This window comes from Erpetoichthys calabaricus, chromosome 16, assembly GCF_900747795.2.
Source record: "Erpetoichthys calabaricus chromosome 16, fErpCal1.3, whole genome shotgun sequence".
Lineage (NCBI taxonomy): Eukaryota > Metazoa > Chordata > Cladistia > Polypteriformes > Polypteridae > Erpetoichthys > Erpetoichthys calabaricus.
The window spans coordinates 91,122,512-91,140,710 of NC_041409.2; the positions used below are offsets into that span (position 1 = coordinate 91,122,512).

General features: G+C 39.1%; 2 protein-coding genes and 1 long non-coding RNA gene across 3 annotated transcripts in view; 1 reads left to right on the forward strand and 2 right to left on the reverse strand.

Moving 5' to 3' along the window:
• Positions 1–5,590, reverse strand: part of LOC114666532 (serine/threonine-protein kinase PAK 6) — an 88,950-nt gene extending 83,360 nt beyond the window's left edge. The window contains exon 1 of the mRNA XM_028821432.2: positions 5,238–5,590. The gene's annotated coding sequence lies outside the window, so the exon portion shown is untranslated. The remainder of the gene's footprint in view (positions 1–5,237) is intronic.
• A 110-nt stretch (positions 5,591–5,700) lies between these two features.
• Positions 5,701–18,199, forward strand: part of LOC127526015 (uncharacterized) — a 59,549-nt gene continuing 47,050 nt past the window's right edge. The window contains exons 1-2 of the long non-coding RNA XR_007933640.1: positions 5,701–6,106; positions 8,966–9,087. This is a non-coding gene — a long non-coding RNA (uncharacterized LOC127526015). The remainder of the gene's footprint in view (positions 6,107–8,965; positions 9,088–18,199) is intronic.
• Positions 17,412–18,199, reverse strand: part of bub1bb (BUB1 mitotic checkpoint serine/threonine kinase Bb) — a 56,911-nt gene continuing 56,123 nt past the window's right edge. The window contains exon 24 of the mRNA XM_028821648.2: positions 17,412–17,912. Within this exon, the coding sequence (XP_028677481.2) occupies positions 17,762–17,912 (151 nt within the window). The 3' untranslated portion in view covers positions 17,412–17,761. The remainder of the gene's footprint in view (positions 17,913–18,199) is intronic.

Here is an 18,199-nt window from a genome sequence, read left to right on the forward strand (position 1 = left end):
ATATTCAACTCATACCTAGTTTTTTGACCCTAGTTAACACATTCTACTCTTAAATGCCCCGCCAGTCCTCTGATTTCATAATTCCCTTAATATGTTTTAGGCCTTAAGTACCATAGGCAGCTAAACAGCCCTGAAACATTATGGAACCTCCAGCATGTTTAATTCTAGGTAGACTGTTCTTTTCCTTATAAGTGTAATTTTATTTTCTATAAACATATGCTGGCCTGCACTGCCAAAGGGCTCTGTTTTGATTTTGTCAGTCCTCGGAACATTTTCCCAGAACGATTTAGATTTTTTTCTAGGTAGGTTTGGGCGGATATCAATCATACTTTCTTACGTTTGTCATTCAACACCTGAGCCTTCCTTGGCCTTTGCCCATAAAGCCCTTCTCAGTTTAGTGTAGGCTGGGCGGTCTCGTGGCCTAGGAACCCCTGTAGATTATATTTTTGTTCTCCAGCTGTCTGGAGTTTTTTTTTGTTTTTTCTGTCCTCCCTGGCCATCGGACCTTACTTTTATTATATGTTAATTAGTGTTCCCTAATTCTATTACACTGGTCAACAAGCACTTTGCTACTGGGATTCTTTCATCTGTACTTTAACAAATTTCACTTGCTGACTCCCAAATCTGAAAACCGTTTTTGTTCAGTACATCCCATTTTTTAGTTATGCTGTTCCAGGTCTTGGACAGCTAGGGCGACTGGACAGTAAAGGCGATGCGTTTCAGCATTTAAGAAATAAGTTTGGTCTCGAGAAAAGTGAAGCCAAAATTAAGGAAGGTGTTTTTGTTGGCCCTGAAATCCATGAACTGATGTTCGACGAGGAGCTCAAATGGGAACTGAAGCCCACTGAATCAGCACCCTCATTCGTGCGGGTTGTCCAGAATTTTCTTGACAGTCACAGAGCAGAGAATTATACTGAGCTTGTGGAGAACCTGCTGAAAGTTTATTAGCTTACAGGAGCCCGAAAGTCACTGAAGACGCATTTCTGACATTCTCATCTTGACTTTTTTCCACCAAATCTAAGCGATGTCAGAGATAAGCATGGGGAAAGATTTCATAAAAATATAAAGGTGATGGAAAACTCACTTCGAGCATGATGGGTGACTACTGTTGGTTCTTGCAAAGAGAGATGGATGTGAATTACAAGCGCAAAAGCGAGGGCCTCCGACATTTTGGGGCACGCTGACCTCACTTTTATACAGTAATCCCTTGCTATATCGCGCTTCGCCTTTCGCGGCTTCACTCCATCGCGGATTTTATATGTAAGCATATTTAAATATATATCGCAGATTTTTTGCTGGTTCGCGGATTTCTGAGGACAATGGGTCTTTTAATTTCTGGTACATGCTTCCTCAGTTGGTTTGCCCAGTTGATTTCATACAAGGGACACTATTGGCAGATGGCTGAGAAGCTACCCAACTTACTTTTCTTTCTCTCTCTTGCGCTATCTGTGATCCTTACGTAGGGGGTGTGAGCAGGAGGGCTGTTCGCACACCTAGACCATACGGACGCTCGTCTAAAAATGCTGAAAGATTATCTTCACGTTGCTACCTTCTGTGTGCAGCTGCTTCCTGAAGCGACATGCTGCTCGGTGCTTCGCATACTTAAAAGCTCAAAGGGCACGTATTGATTTTTCACTGTTTGTTTTTCTCTGTCTCTCTCTCTGCTCCTGACGGAGGGGGTGTGAGCTGCCGCCTTCAACAGCTTTGTACCGGCGGTGCTTCGCATACTTAAAAGCCAAACAGCCCTATTGATTTGTTTGCTTTCCTCTCTGTTTCTGACATGCTCTGCTCCTGACGCGCACTCCTTTGAAGAGGAAGATATGTTTGCATTCTTTTAATTGTGAGACAGAACTGTCATCTCTGTCTTGTCATGGAGCACAGTTTAAACTTTTGAAAAAGAGACAAATGTTTGTTTGCAGTGTCTGAATAACGTTCCTGTCTCTCTACAACCTCCTGTGTTTCTGCGCAAATCTGTGACCCAAGCATGACAATATAAAAATAACCATATAAACATATGGTTTCTACTTCGCGGATTTTCTTATTTCGCGGGTGGCTCTGGAATGCAACCCCCGCGATGGAGGAGGGATTACTGTATTGAGGTAAATTGACATAAATATGCTTTAACGTGTCTCTGGTGTCATCTTCTGGTTTGTTTTCAGAATAAACACAGCAAAATAATTTCGGTGGGACACAGTCTAAACTCCAGATATCGTGCTGATATATTATATTGATATTCAGAAGTGTCAAAACGTCAATGATGTGTATTTCAATTAGCTTAATTCCGATTTCATATATGAAATCAGTGTAAAAAACTTAATAAAGAGCTGCTCTGAAGTTCCCAGTAAGAAACAAAAAATATTTTTTTGTAGATCAGTGTTATCTTATTAATTTTGTCTTTTTTCTCTTTCTTCATCATGTAAAGCACTTTGAGTTACATCATTTGTATGAAAATGTGCTATATAAATAAATGTTGTTGTTGTAGTGTGCAGTAGATGGTACACATTGAAAAACATCAGTCTGGCTCACTTCATGTCAGATTTAAGCATTTTGGATGTTAAATGCAATGCCTTTTTTAAATAGTTTGCACCAACTTTTCAAGACTTTTGTGACCAATTTTCCTCTTTCAACCACATCCTGGGATGGTTCCATGACCATCAAATTATAAAATAACTGAGGAAACAGGAATTCCCAGGTCTGTGGAGGTGGCTTTTGATCCTTTTGAATTTTCACATTCATAATAATAGTTTTTCTGGTAGTCTTGCAGAGCTCTTTTATCACCAGAATTGTTAATATAGAACAGGCAATGAAAGTGAACTTTTTAAAAATTATCGCCATCATTCATTAGTTAATTCATGTCATATGTGTTCTGGCAGTTTATCACTGCAATGACATCAATCAATCAGTTCTAATCAATCTGATTTAAATCATTCAAGAGGATGCCAATAACTGGGCCATAGCACCTTTTCAGTTATTATACTATTTCAAAACATTGACCTTTTTTATTTGTTTATCTTTGATCCTGTGCGGTACTGTTTAATCAAAACAAATGCCAAAGCTGTTTCACCACCCACTTTTTTTTTTCCAGGATATCTTGAATATGACATACTTAAAACGTAAGGGTGCCGACAACTTTGGCCATAACTCTATAATAAGTTTCATGGAGAGCAACATAGTGATTCAGCGCTCAGCACTGATCCTCATAGTTCCAGCGTCCTGATTTTGCATTCCATGCCTGGCTGTTGCCATTGTGGTGTTTAAACGTTCCTCTCATGTCTGTATGGATTTTTCCTCCCGCATTCAAAAAATATACAGCTTTGATAAATTAGTAATTTCAAACTGGCAGAGCATGAGTGGGCAAGCGAGCAAGCTCTACATTAGACTGGCGTCCTGTTCAAGACTGTACCCAAAGCTCTCAGGATAGGCTCAAGAATTAGATTAAGCAGGTTTAGGAATATTAGATTTTATGGAATGTAAAATTTAAAAAATAAAAGCAATATCCAACACTGTTCAGAAAAAATATATATATATATTTTATATAATCATATAACAATTCAAGCTTGTCATGGAACGCACTATTTTAAAACACTTGTTAAAATCATCAAATGTTCATATACTGTTTGCATTTCCTTTGCTAAGGAACTACTGGTAATCTTTGATATTTCAAATCAGTAGTTAAACATTATGTTATATATTGCTGTTTGTAAAAAATTATGTTAATCTTTTCTATACTTAAGCGCCTGCTATCTAACCGAAAACATGAAATAGAGGTAGTATTGTCCTATGTAAACAGTGCGGTGAATTTATTACTTGCAGGTCCGATTGACAAGCCAAATGGCCCTTCAAATAATGTATTGAATACATAACACCATTCTACTTGGTGGGAAACACAACTTAAACTGATAGCACCCTGAATGACTGCAATTTCTGTAAAATGTTGTTTCAGTTCTGTTTTCACTCTAATTGACAACATTTAAAATCTTTCTTTAGACTGAATACACTTTTATATAGTGTTCACTGTTTATTTTATTTTTTTATAGATTCCAAATTATATTCCTACTTGTAAGCTTTTACAAATTGTGTATTTGTTCATGGCTTTCTTGAATTTTTATTTCCTGTTTATTGGTTCTTATTCTAAATCAGAACTTTGAATTTCTCAAATATTGGTGTTTAATGTTAGTTTGTATCCTGTATTATTAACGCTATCTTTGCGCTGCTATTCCTGCTGTATTCCTTTGAATATCTGCAAAGGGCTTCGAGCACGGGAGAGGCCTTATATAAATAAAACATATTATTATTATCACCATTATTAGTATAAAAATTTACAATTAAAAAGCTATTGCTATCAGCCTTCCTCTTAACATGGTAGCTTGCAGTAAAAACATTTTTACAAATCACCTTGTGTTCATTTACATAGTAACTTCTTATGAAACACAGTAACAAAACACTTTGTTATAAACAACACACTTATTATAAAGTGCCTTTTACTAAAAACACCACTTGACAGAATTTGGCAGTCATTTATTGTTAAGGTATATACCACCTTGGCCAGCACTCGATATTTTTTATCATGAAAGGTAATTAATGGAGAATAAAAAAAAAAATCACAATTTTTTTGTGTAACACTTTGTTCTATAGTAGTTCTTGATACGCATGACTGTAAAACGGTGTCTTTGTTATATTGGGTTTTTCCAGCAAAGCATGCAGTTTGCATTAAGTTCTTGCCATGGGAAACACAAGCAGAAACCGTATTGAATAATAATTAAACTTTTATACAGTGTTTTTCTATAAAACTAAATAGTCAATCACCAGAGCATGCCACTGTAACAATGAGAACTTACATTATTAATATTTAATATCTTTCACTGTAAATAATATGCCAGTTTTCTACACAAGGAATACATTACTCTTTAAATTATGAGGCTTAAAATATGTCAATGTCATCATTTCAATAAACCTTTCATTAATTATTTAATTAATGCTCCACCGATAATACAGTGAAGGGCTCCACAGTTTGTAAAAACGTCGCCTCTCAGACGCCCAACACCAGCAACAGAGGTCAGCCGTGTATAGCAAAGTACACTTTCAAACTTTTGATGTGAGATTTGAACATTTCAGTGCCAAAGCCTGTACATTTTTGGACCCTCTCTATCCCTGATGTCCGTCATTAACGCGCAAGCGCTTAAAACTTGGAGTAGCAAGTGCTCTACTGCCATTGACCCGGCACTTTGAGAACTTACTTGTGTATGGTGGAGTGGCAGGCAGAAGTTCTGACGTCCAGGACCGCAGATAATACACAGAACTACCTTAACTTCATTCCATTAAATCCGCCACGAGCGAAGACGAGTCCCTCTGGTAGCAAACGCGCGTTCCCGACTGTTTGTCAGTGCCGACCGCGATGAGCCGTTAGCGTAGAACCGGCGGGTCTTCTCCGCTTTCACTCCAACTCGGTTATCACACCAATGTAATCACATGACAGTCAGTACATTCGATATAGCGCAGACACAAACGCGCCCTGCCCCACAGAGGCCGTGCAGTGCTCTGTACCTGATGCACCTCGCGTGGGAATCGGGCGGTCGCGTCTTGCCGCGCATGCGCGTATGTAAGCAGACGCGCACCTCTCGCGCGGCGGTAGCGCGATGCCCCTTCCCTCTGATTAAGACGGTGAGTGAGTGAGTGAGCGAGCGAGCGAGAGAGAGAGAGTGAGAGAGAGAATGAGTCAGGTAGAAGGTGTCATCATTTCGGAGCCGCTGCCACGCAAGTGGAGACAGCTCCTGGAGCAAGTGGCAACGTGTTGGTAAAAGAGTGACCGCGGGAAAAAGGTCGCTTTGTAGACCCCCGGGGGTCTGTTAAGCAGTCGATCTCCTACCTGCCGCGCAGAGCCCCTTTTGTGGGACAGGAATGGTGTGGCCACTGGAACAATTGTTTCATGAGAGCCGCTGCACTTCAACTTCATGTATCATGTAGGGTACCGAGAAACAAAAGAGTCACAGTGCAAAGAAGCCATATGGTGCGAAGAAAAGAAACACCTGTTCTGTATCCCACCGGCCATTAAAATATGCTCATTTAAACTATGAGACCACAGTCCGTGTCACCGATACGCCTTGATGTAAGTATATCTTCAATAAAATTACCATAAGAGCTTTACTGTGCCACCTAGACCTACTGCTACTGATCGTAAAGCATATTTCCAGGAGGGTACTTACTGACGTTTAGTAAATGCTCCATTGGCGGCTTACTTAAAACACGGGTGGAGTAACGTGCTCGTGTTTCATGTCTGTGCTACTAACAAGACCCGTAAAGCACCCGGCTTAAGGCTACGGTTTTGTGTAGAACCGTTTAGAACTTACTGTAGGTTTCCATTCAATTTTTCCCTTACGCGATCACAGGGATCCAAGTTATGTTGATTGTAATGTGCATAGATAACGATGAAATTCAAACTTGTACATCTCTTCAAAATAGTTGGTAAAAATAATACAAAAAAGTACTCAATAATTAAGCAGGCAACACATGGATACACAATATGCACATTCACTGAGCACATTATTAGGAACACCTGTACACCTGCTTATCCATTTAATTATCTAATCAGCCAATCATGTGGCAGCAGCACAATGCATAAAATCAAGCAGAGGAGCTTCAGTTAATGTTCACATCAAACACCAGAATGGGGGCAAAATGTAATCTCAGTAATTTTGACCATGACATGGTTGTTGGAGCCAGATGGGCTGGTTTGTGTATTTCTGTAATTGCTGATCTCGTGGGATTTTCACATACAACAGTCTCTAGAGTTTATTTAGTATGGTGCAAAAAACTAAAAACATCCAGTGAGCAGCAGTCCTACAGGCAGAAACACCTTGTTGATGAGAGGGCAGAGGAGAATGGCCACATTGGCAGGCAAGAAAGGTTACAGTAACTCAGACAATCACTTTATACAACTGCGGTGAGCAGAAAAACATTTCAGAATGCACAACACGTTAAACAAGGAGGTGGATGAATAACAACAGCAGAAGACGATGTTGGGTTAAACTCCTGTCAACCAAGAACAGAAAGTGGAGTCTGCACTGGGCTCAGGCTCACCAAAACTGAACAGTTAGAACCTGGAAAAACATAGCCTTAGTCTGATGAATCACAATTTCTATTGAGGCACACAGATGCAAGGGAGCCAACAGAATGAATCTATGCACCCAACCTACCTTGTGTGAAGAGTGTAATGGTGTGGGAACTATTTTCTTGGCACACCTTTGGCCTGTTAATATCAATCAATCATCACTTAAATGCCACAGCCTGTTTGAGAATTGTTGCCGACTGTGTTCATCCCTTCATGGCCACCATTTAGCCATTTTCTAATGGCGACTTCCAGCATTCTGTGGTGGGTTGGCACATCTGGTGGCTCGAAAGACTGCTGAAGAAGTTCTGAACTCATTGTCATGTTCATGAAATGTGAGTGAAATGACTTGCTTTGTGACATGTTGCATTATAATGCTGGAAGTCCATCCATCCATCCATTTTCCAACCCGCTGAATCCGAACACAGGGTCACGGGGGTCTGCTGGAGCCAATCCCAGCCAACACAGGGCACAAGGCAGGAACCAATCCCGGGCAGGGTGCCAACCCACCGCAGGACACACACAAACACACACACACACCAGGGCCAATTTAGAATCGCCAATCCACCTAACCAGCATGTCTTTGGACTGTGGGAGGAAACCGGAGCGCCCGGAGGAAACCCACGCAGACACGGGGAGAACATGCAAACTCCACGCAGGGAGGACCTGGGAAGCGAACCCAGGTCTCCAGATCTCCCAACTGCGAGGCAGCAGCGCTACCCACTGCGCCACCGTGCCACCCTATAGCGCTTTTCTCACTACTCAAAGCGCTCAGCAATTGCAGGTTAAGGGCCTTGCTGAAGGGCCCAACAGAGCAGAGTACCTTTTGGCATTTATGGGATTCGAACCGGCAACCTTCCGATTGCCAGGGCATATCCCGAGCCTCAGAGCCACCACTCCGTCCTTACTGGATTAGTTTACTCTGAAGCAACTGTGGAACAATGGTACTGAAGGCTGAGCAGAAATCTACAAACAAGACCCTTGCGTAGGCAAGTCCAGGTGCTGAAGAAGAGAGTGGAAGCATTAATCAGCTGCACCCACCACCAAGCATATTTGCCCTCTATGTGAACTGAAGTGGACAAGGAGTGGGTCAGTGCTGTACTTTAGGTAGGAAAGCATAAGACGTTTGAATATTTTCATAACCACCAAGGTCAAAGCAACTCATCTATAGTCATTAAGTTCAGAGATTAATTCCTTCTTGGGAACTTGAATGATAATGGCTATCTTAAAGCAGTTTGGAACTTTCCTCAGCTGTAGGGAGGTGTTGAATACGTCAATGAAGACAGGTGCTTATTGGTCTGGACAGTCTCAGAGTAACAGGTGAGACTCCATCAGGACCAACACAGTGTTATGAAGAACTGGAGTCAATAAAGAATGCAAGGCACGGGTCAGACCGTGGATGGGATGCCATAACATTATGGAGACACCTACGCTTAGACCAATTTATAGTTTCCAGTAAACTAAACATTGTCCTTGTACTTGGAGAGGAAACTGGAGTGGATGAGGAAATGCAACAACATTAATATGCAAACATGACACAGAAGGTACTGCAGGCAACAACCAAATTTGAGACATACTTGTCACACACCACTGTGCTGCCTGCCCTTTGAACCATTTTCAAAAATTACTCTTCCTGTATAAAGTTTAAACAGGTTATCAGATGTCATACTTGAGTCGTTTTATTGCATACAATTACTGTTACAGAATGTGTCCAGAATAAGGCAGGAGAAATTTAGCATTGTGCACTTAAGTTAAGCAATTTGTGAAATCATGCACAGCACATCAGCAATTAAGTGTAAAGTAGTTTAGAATTATAAGCTGAGCCACAACAAATAACACCGTCTGTTGCGATCCCTTTAGATTACATGTCAGCCACATATCGGACCCTTTGTGGATTCCTCCACCCGACTTGGCTTGATAAGCGGAGCCTTCCAAAACCTCAGATCAATATTTCCCGTGCTCCTACAAGCAAAGGCTACCTGGTAAGAACATCATGTTTTTCAGCAGTTGGCAGATGAATCAATATAAATGTGAGCAGTCATATTGATTCCAAACCAGTCCGTACACTGGAGTGGACAATGAAGAATTAAAATTCTAGTTAATACTATTAATACGTTTCAAATGGGTTTCTGCTAATCATTGTGAGATTCTCCTTAAGTCTGTCCATTTAACTTCTGTAAAGCAAAAGAAATAGCAAACCAGGTGTGATGCTGTTGCTGCAACATCAAGTTGTGCTAAATGAATATGAGGATTCCTTCTACCGTAAATCATGATGGCTGGTAAAGGCAGGACTATTATTATGATTCAAATCTCACTGTTGCATTTGTTCTCTCAGTACAAACCTCACACCTTTTTGTCATCACACCTGCCCCTCTGATGGTGGATATCAATCACACAAAAGAAGTTTTAACACTTTGGTGGTTGCCAATGCCAAATGTAATCAGGTATAAATCACAAACTGACATCTGTTGTTTTAACTTGTGCAAAAAAAAAAAGTTTACCTTTTAGAAACTTGAGCCCCTGCTGGACCAGGCGTATTTTTAGTTGCTTTATGGCGCAGCCTCAATCAGAAAGTAGTAAACTTAACTAAACTGAGTCAAAGAGTCTATGAAGTGAAACTGCTGACTGAGCTTTTGCTGCTATTAGTCACAGCCTCTTTGCTGTGATATTCATGCAGGAGCATGTTAGACTTTCCTTCCTAGCCCCTGCTGACTACCATTTGTGGGGGATGTTTTACGACACTGTAACTTAAAGTTGTTTTAAGACATTGAGGCATTTTTCCTACAAATAGTGCTTTTAAATACTCCCATAATTCATTAAGGATTTCGAACAAAATGGGAGTGCTCACTATGAAAGGCACTATACTTGGGTAGGAGAAGGAAGCGGTGTTTATTTAGTTTGATTTATGTATTTATTTATTTTAAACTCAACGACTGTATTGTTTATATGAGCGTATTTTTGATTGAACCGTGTTGCTGTTGTGTATGATTTTTCTCCTAAATGTAAAAGAGACAAGATTTTCTATAAGGTGGTGAAGACTGCTGACAGAGGTTCATGTTCTGACCCAGTCACCGTTTGTGTAAAGGTTTGAAGATCCTGCCCTGGATTTCACTTGGTTGTGTTTTATGCAGTTATACAGAGCTGTGGAGTCAAATAAAAAAGGAACTGGCTCTGACTAAATGTAAATTGTGATATAACTAGGGGGAGCCCCCTGCTCGCTTCACTCGCCAACGCCTGGGCCGGCGCTACACGCTAGCCACTTGTGTATGGGGATTTAAACAGATAGTTTTATCATGCATATGTAACAATTCCCATGAAAATAAACTATTTTACATTACAGCAAGTAATTAACCATATTAAAAAATTTTAAAACGTAATAATGTGAAAGTAAATTATGTTTCATGTTATTCGTTGCGTTATACGGTTTTGTTCTGTTTGGATTTGAAATTAACACGCAAATACTTTTTAAACTTACACTTTTACTGTAAAATTTCAGTAAAAACAGTTTTTTGAATTTTGATTCTGTGTTTGGACTTTCATCATGACAACGCAACATATAACTACCCATGAGTGAATTTAGTTTCTTTCTGCTTAATAAATAAACCGTCTTTTTCGAATGTTTGTCTCGGTGATTTGTTAATGGTCTTTGCAAAAACTATTCTAATGGGAAACTATTAACATTTTAATACAAATGGCATATCAAGATCTCCTTTGGGGTCTAATGTTATCCACGGGAGATGTATTACATTACCTTTCTTGGATACATCCTTCTTTCAACAGTAATTTGAACGGTGGAAGACCATATGGTGTTAATGGTTGTAGATATTCTTCGGGATATTGTACACCATCACCAACAACTGTTTCAGCATAGTCTATTGACACACATTTAACCAATTTGCCATGTAACCGATTGACAATTTTCACATTAATTTGTTTGATTTCATTGTGATAGGATTGCCCGTGTACTCATTTCTTCTGTTGATAACCTTTCGGGATGAAATTCGTAAAAAAAGATTTGGACATAATAAGTCTTCTTTTATTGGGAACTTAAAGTGAGGAACATGTAAAAATTTATAAGAGCTAAGAGAGCAGAAACCGTGTCTGTCAAAAGCATTCACACGAATGAGAGGTGAGAGGGCCGTGTGCGTGGTTGAATATGGTTGAGAGGAGGGCGGAACTTGAAGAAAATCTCATGGCCAAAGTCTTGTCTCGCACTATCTTCAGCGTAAAGAACAAGAAGTCCTGGAAGTGATGGTATGGCCCTCACAGAGCCCTGATCTCAACATCGAGTGTGTCTGGGATTACATGAAGAGACAGAAGGATGTGAGGAAGCCTACATCCACAGAAGATCTGTGGTTAGTTCTCCAAGATGTTTGGAACAACCTACCAGCCGAGTTCCTTCAAAAACTGTGTGCAAGTGTACCTAGAAGAACTTATGCTGTTTTGAAGGCAAAGGGTGGTCACACCAAATATTGATTTGATTTAGATTTTTTTTTTTTGTTCATTCACTGCATTTTGTTGATTGATGAAAATAAATGATTAACACTTCCATTTTTGAAAGCATTCTTTGTTTATAGCATTTTTTCACAACTGCCTGAAACTTTTGCACAGTACTGTATATTAGCGTAACAATAGCGCCATATAGCACCTGACCGGGCACAGATTACACTCAGAGGCACGTATAAAATATCACAAACTGTTTATTTTTCTTCCCCGTGACCCACAGGCAATACACCGTCCTAATTAAGCACTCCTAATCACCACAAATACACCCTTCTAGCACCAACACTGCTCCCTTGAAGCTTCGTCCTCTCCTCCCGACTCTGGCCACTGAGTGGTGGTTGCTGGCCCCTTTTATAGCCCACCCGGAAGTGTTCCAAGTGCTTGACCACCTGGTTCCAATTGCACTTCCGGGTGGGGCTGAAGATTTGTCCAGCTGGGCTGTGGAATCCATGCAGCACCCCCTGGCAGCCAACCCAGCTCCCAACCGGGCTGTGGAGGACTCCATCTCCCATGGAGCCCTGCGGGAGGTTGAGGTATCACCGTCAGCCAGGGAGGCTGCCACCAAGCGTCCCGGGGAAGGTATTGAGTTGCCCATGGTTGCTCCCCCGGAACATATGCAGCAGGGGCGTCCTGGCCAGGCATGAGACCCGGCCGCCCATCACAATATTATATATACATATATATACACATACATATATACATACACACTGCGGTTGGCTGGTGCCCTGCCCGAGGTATGTTTCCTGCCTTGCACCCTGTGTTGGCTGGGATTGGCTCCAGCAGACCCCCGTGACCCTGTAGTTAGGACATAGTGGGTTGGATAATGGATGCATGAATCATTTACTATTCTGCAGACCCACATCAAGAATTTAGACTTAGTGCCACTACAGGAAGTCAATGTAGTTGTCTGAAGAGACGAGTGATGTGTCACCTTGGTTGGTTGGTTGAACACCAGACATACCACTGCATTTCAAAACACTTCTACGGTAAATTAGTAATATGTGTTAGAATTATTAAGCAACACATAAGTAATGGCAAAGAACAAGATAAGACAATTAAATGACACAATAACTTAAATGTTTTGATTCTTTTATCATTTGTATAGGCACTGAAAGAAATAGAGGAGTAAAAAATAGTTATACAGACCTCAAAAGTAGATTAAACAGCTTAATTACACCCTGTAACGCTAAATTAACAAAACATGAAATATTTTAATACTACTATTCCACTTAAAAGTAAAACGGGCACTGACAGATATAAGCAAGTAAACATACTGTTAGCCAGACTTCATATGTAGGTAACATTGCATAATTGCACAAATGGAGAAATTCTCATCTCCGTTAATAAACTATTATATGCTACAACATTAATTTACAATCAGTGTTTCATTGACAGTGAGTTTTGTTGCTTTGTATTTAACACAATAAACAATGATAATAAAAAGTTTACTATTAGCTATTTGACACTATAAAGGGATAAAGTTCTCTCACCACTGTACACTTCCAGCCTGATGACAGATTGTGCCTGATTGACTTGTCAATTCCATCACAATGGTGGTCTTCCTGCCTGTCACTGGACGTGACCTCATAGAGGAGGTCTGCAGCTGGTCCATTCTCAATGAATCTGAAACAAACAACCCAGTCATGAAGTTGATAAACTGATGGGTTTAAAGAAGTTATGTGATACTGGGACATTTTAACTAATTGAACAAGTCTGATGAATTGAACAGTTCTCTCCTTTGTAAAGTTTTGTTATAATTATGTAAGCTTGTTTTCAGCTTAAACAAACAAAATAAAAAATAATCACCTGAATGAAAAATAAGACACTTTGGGGCTCTATGGCTTTACCCAATTATGAAAAAATTAGTTTTGGTCAAATTTGTGCCAGTTATGGTTAAAAGTAGTCTCTGTCTTGTGGCAACACAATAATGCATCCTGCACAGAGTTTGTTCATACAATATAACATTAGGTCAATTGTCTCATCTAAACACTTTGGCTGTGGGTGAATGTAGGTAGGTGTCTGACCATGCCCTACCATGGACTTGTGGCACAGGCAGGTCAGGTTTCAGACTTGTATTAGGTATTGTCAGGACAGGCTTCACATTATAAACCTGCAATGGAGAAATAAAACACTAAGAAGTTGACTGTACCTGGAATTTACACTCATTTTCAGGTTGTACCTGCACAGAATCGCAGTTTCAAACTTCAACCATCTTCACCCTGTCCCGTGATAATAGTGCTTGAGGCACTGGCCTACTTGGAACTGAATTAGATGGACTGGGTTTGGTCATAAATGGATGAATGAATTTTCTCAATCATATCAGAAAGCATTTTCCTTAGGTGAAAAAAGGTATGTAATTACGAAACTATATAGTGAATGTGTTTTAATCTATTCTGACCAAACATTAAAGCGCACAATTCATAATTACCATTGACGAATTGCATAACACAACTTAGAGTCATACATTTTTTTTTTTTTTTTTAGACGGGTGCATGCAGGTTAAGTGGTTTTGCTCATGGTAAAGTATTAGCTAACAATGTTCTCCAAATTCTTACCCATCAGATAGGCATGTTTATGCATTCTTCAGATTGCATGTGGTGGGTTATGCAGCATGTTACATAATTTTAATTGAAAAGCTGACGTGGGAATATTTTGTTTAACATATTCTGAGTTGTGGTCTTTGTAATGAAGTAGGTTAACTTAAGAAGGAAGCACAAAATGAAATGCCATTAACGAGGGCTGGAAGAACAAAAACTCCGTTATGCCTCCTCAAATCTTTCCAACCAGTAGTAAAACTAATCTTAACAAAGCCATTTACAGATTCAGTGAAGTGTGAGAGCCCTGAAATGATTAGATAGATAGATATAGATAGATGTGAGATACTTTATTAATCCCAAGGGGAAATTCACATACTCCAGCAGCAGCATACTGATACAAAAAGGGTAGACTTAATATAAAAGCCAATTAACTTTTATGTATAATCTTACCTGGTCTCATTTTCCGTCACTGTCCTGGTGACGGACGTGCTGATCAAGGCTAATCGGATTTACCTCCAGCTGTCTACATCAATGGTTTATCTTTATCTACTGAGGAATTCAGATATTCTCGGTTAAATGGAGACTTACAATCCAACCAATGTGTCATGGAGTATGGCCCTAATCTCATACTAAACAGCCACACCTTCTACACCTAACACAGAAGAGAGACATTCAAGTAGCATCTTCACAGCATCCCCAACCTACCTCAAATGGAGGTTCTACTCAAAAACCCTCCTAGATTGTCAAAGCTCTTTAACCTTTCACAACTAGTTAGATATAAAACTGTGTGAAGACGTCTAAATTTTAAATAAAAAGAGCTCAACCGGTACTGAAAAATTATCATCATGGATGGGCACAAACGTGCAGGTCATTTAAATAAACTGTCTTCATATCGTGAGCCATCATATAGCACAAGGAAGTAATGGAGGATGTAGCACCAGTGGAGGAAACACCATTTCAGGTATTGCTCAGGTAGGACCAATGAGAACCCAGGTGGGTTGAGATCTAGCGAGTATAAAACACACAACCATTCACTCATTACTTTTTATCAGTTGACCTAAATCATGTCATGAAAATTCATTCCAAACTACAATAGATACTAAAAGAAGTCTTCAATGTTGGAAATAAACATTCAGTTCAGTACATCACTTGTAGTGTGTGTCAAAAATGAACTCATCCACTCATTGATTTAAAATATATAATAATAAATACACATATATACACACACACACATATATACATACACAATATTCTCCCACAGACATCACAGAATACAACATTTTGTAAAATGTGACCAGCGTACTAAACTATCGCAAGCAATCCAAAGCATGTATGGGCATACTGTCAACAAGTTGTTTCAGTATTTTATGAGTAGAACAGTCAAGGAGTAAGTGAAGTACAGTATATCAATAACAATAAGAAGGAAATTAAATATGCAGAAATTGTAATAGTGATGCTATAAAATCATATTTTTCTGAGGTTTTCTTTTGAAGCCAGATTTTATTTGTGTTAAACAAACTGGCCTGTAGTTACTAACATATAAATTAATGTAAGCAACAGAAAACATTGATAACAATGCTGCCATTAATGAACAGCCAACATAAGTTTAGACCAGAGAGATCGTGTTTCACCTATAAAAAAAATACAAACACTATCAGAGGGGCACACACATTTTGAAAAGAGGTTTAAAAACAAAACAAAAAAAAAAAAAAATAAGAAAAAAAAACACTTTTGATAAGGTATTAAAAGAAGCTGGCAATGAGGGTAAAAATAAGGAGTTCAAAGAACAGGTGTGTAGATGGGTGTAAAACACAGTAAGTAAAGGGTTATGATGCAAAGAACAATTATCTGGATTTCCGGATTAAGCAATGCTGAATGTAGCGTCTCTCGATGATCAACACTGGAACTGTCGCTTTTAACTTACGTAAATGATCTGAATAAAAATGTAAACCAACAAGCTGGTTAAGTTTATGGATGCCACTATGCCTGATGGAATGGAAGATATCCCAAAGTGACCAAAATCATTATAAATAGACCACATTTAAGCAGACAAAGTTTAAATTTTATGTAAACAAGTTAAACATATTAGACACAAGATATTATATTACTGGCAGTCTAGGGCTCCTTTAAAAAATAATAAAAAACAGTGCTAAAGAAAGTCTTTAGAAAATCTATTGGACTGTGGGAATACAAACAATCAAAGACTAAAAAGGCGACAAGGCAAATGTGCAAGACTGTAGCAGTACTCAATTTATTTAAATATAGACGCACACGCACACACATACAGTTGTGGCCAAAAGGTTTGAGAATGGCAAGTATTGGTTTTCACAAAGCTGGCTGCTTCAGTGTTTTTAGATCTTTTTGTCAGATGTTTCTATCTGAAATAGAATTATAAGCATTTCATAAGTTTCAAAGGCTTTTATTGACAATTACATTAAATTTATGCAAAGAGTCAATGTTTGCAGTGTTGGCTCTTCTTTCATTTTCAAGACCTCTGCAATTCACCCTGGCAGGCTGTCAGTCAACTTCTGGGCCAAATCCTGACTGATGGCAGCCCATTCTTGCATAATCAATGCTTGGAGTTTGTCAGAACTTGGGGTTTTTTGTTTGTCGACCTGCCTTTTGAGGATTGGCCACAAGTTCTCAATGGCATTAAGGTCTGGGGAGTTTCCTGGCCATGGACCCAAATGTCGATATTTTGTTCCCCAAGCCACTTAGTTATCACTTTTGCCTTATGGCCCGGTGCGGCATCATGCTGGCAAAGGCATTGTTCATCAAACTGTTCTTGAATGATTGGGAGAAGTTGCTCTTGGAGTACGTAACTCACCAGCCCTCAATCCTCATTGAGAATTTGTGGTCAATCCTCAAGTTTGCAGGTGGACAAACAAAAACCCACCAATTCTGACAAACTCCAAGCATTGATTACGTAAGGGTGAATTGCAGAGGTCTTGAAAAAGAAAGAAGGGCCAACACTGCAAAGATTGACTCTTTGTATAAACGTAATGTAATTGTCAATAAAAAGCCTTTGAAACTTATGAAATGCTTGTAATTATAAACCAGTATACCATAGAAACATCTGCCAAAAAGATCTAAAAACGATGAAGCAGCCAACTTTATGAAAACCAATATTTGTGTCCTTCTCAAAACTTTTGGCCACAACCTCTCTATATCCATATACATATGCACACTTTATATATAGAATTTTTATTAGCATATGCAAGTTATCTGATGTCACATGGAAATCAGAAGAACGCTGCTGGAAAAAAATAAAAACCCAGTATAAGAAAAATGATAGAAGAATGAAGCATCTTTCTAGTTTGGATAATATTTGTCACCTCATAGCTCTCATGGCTCATATAATCTACACCTTACAGTTGACATATTTTTCACATCTCCTCTGGATTTCTGTGAACAGTCTATAAATTGCCATACTTTTAAACAAATTGGAGATTTGGAAATAACCACATTTATACTATAAAAAGTAAAAAAACAAACAAAAAAAACAGTAAGTCCGTCACACTAAATAGTAGCAACATATACATTTTACTTTTATTAGTTTTACAGTATACATAGACACACTTTAAAATAAACTATACAAAGATGTGGGCTACAAAAATCAGTCATAATCGCTGTACAGGGCCAGGATCAGTAGCAGGCTGTCTTTAAAGGCACTTTCAATCTCAAAGTACAGTTCAGACAGAACAGTAACAGTAGAGCTGGTGCCCGGATTGAGAATCTTCTTAAAGAAATCATGCCACACACTGCTCCTAATAACAGGGAAGAGGAGGAAAATAAAACACGTTGATGACATTGTACATCTGAGCAAGATTTTTCCTTTTTGCTACATGATGTTGCATTATTAGAACAAGCCAGTTTGTTTAAAATATTAAAACGTCTAAAAAAAAAAATATACAAAACAAATTTAAGTGCTTTAATGTATGCTTCTATAGACAGACACATTCAAAATACCCAGTCTCTCTCTCTGCTTACATGAATGGTAATGGATAATTTTTTTTTAATTATTCCAATTTTATATATATTTTTTTTCTATAGA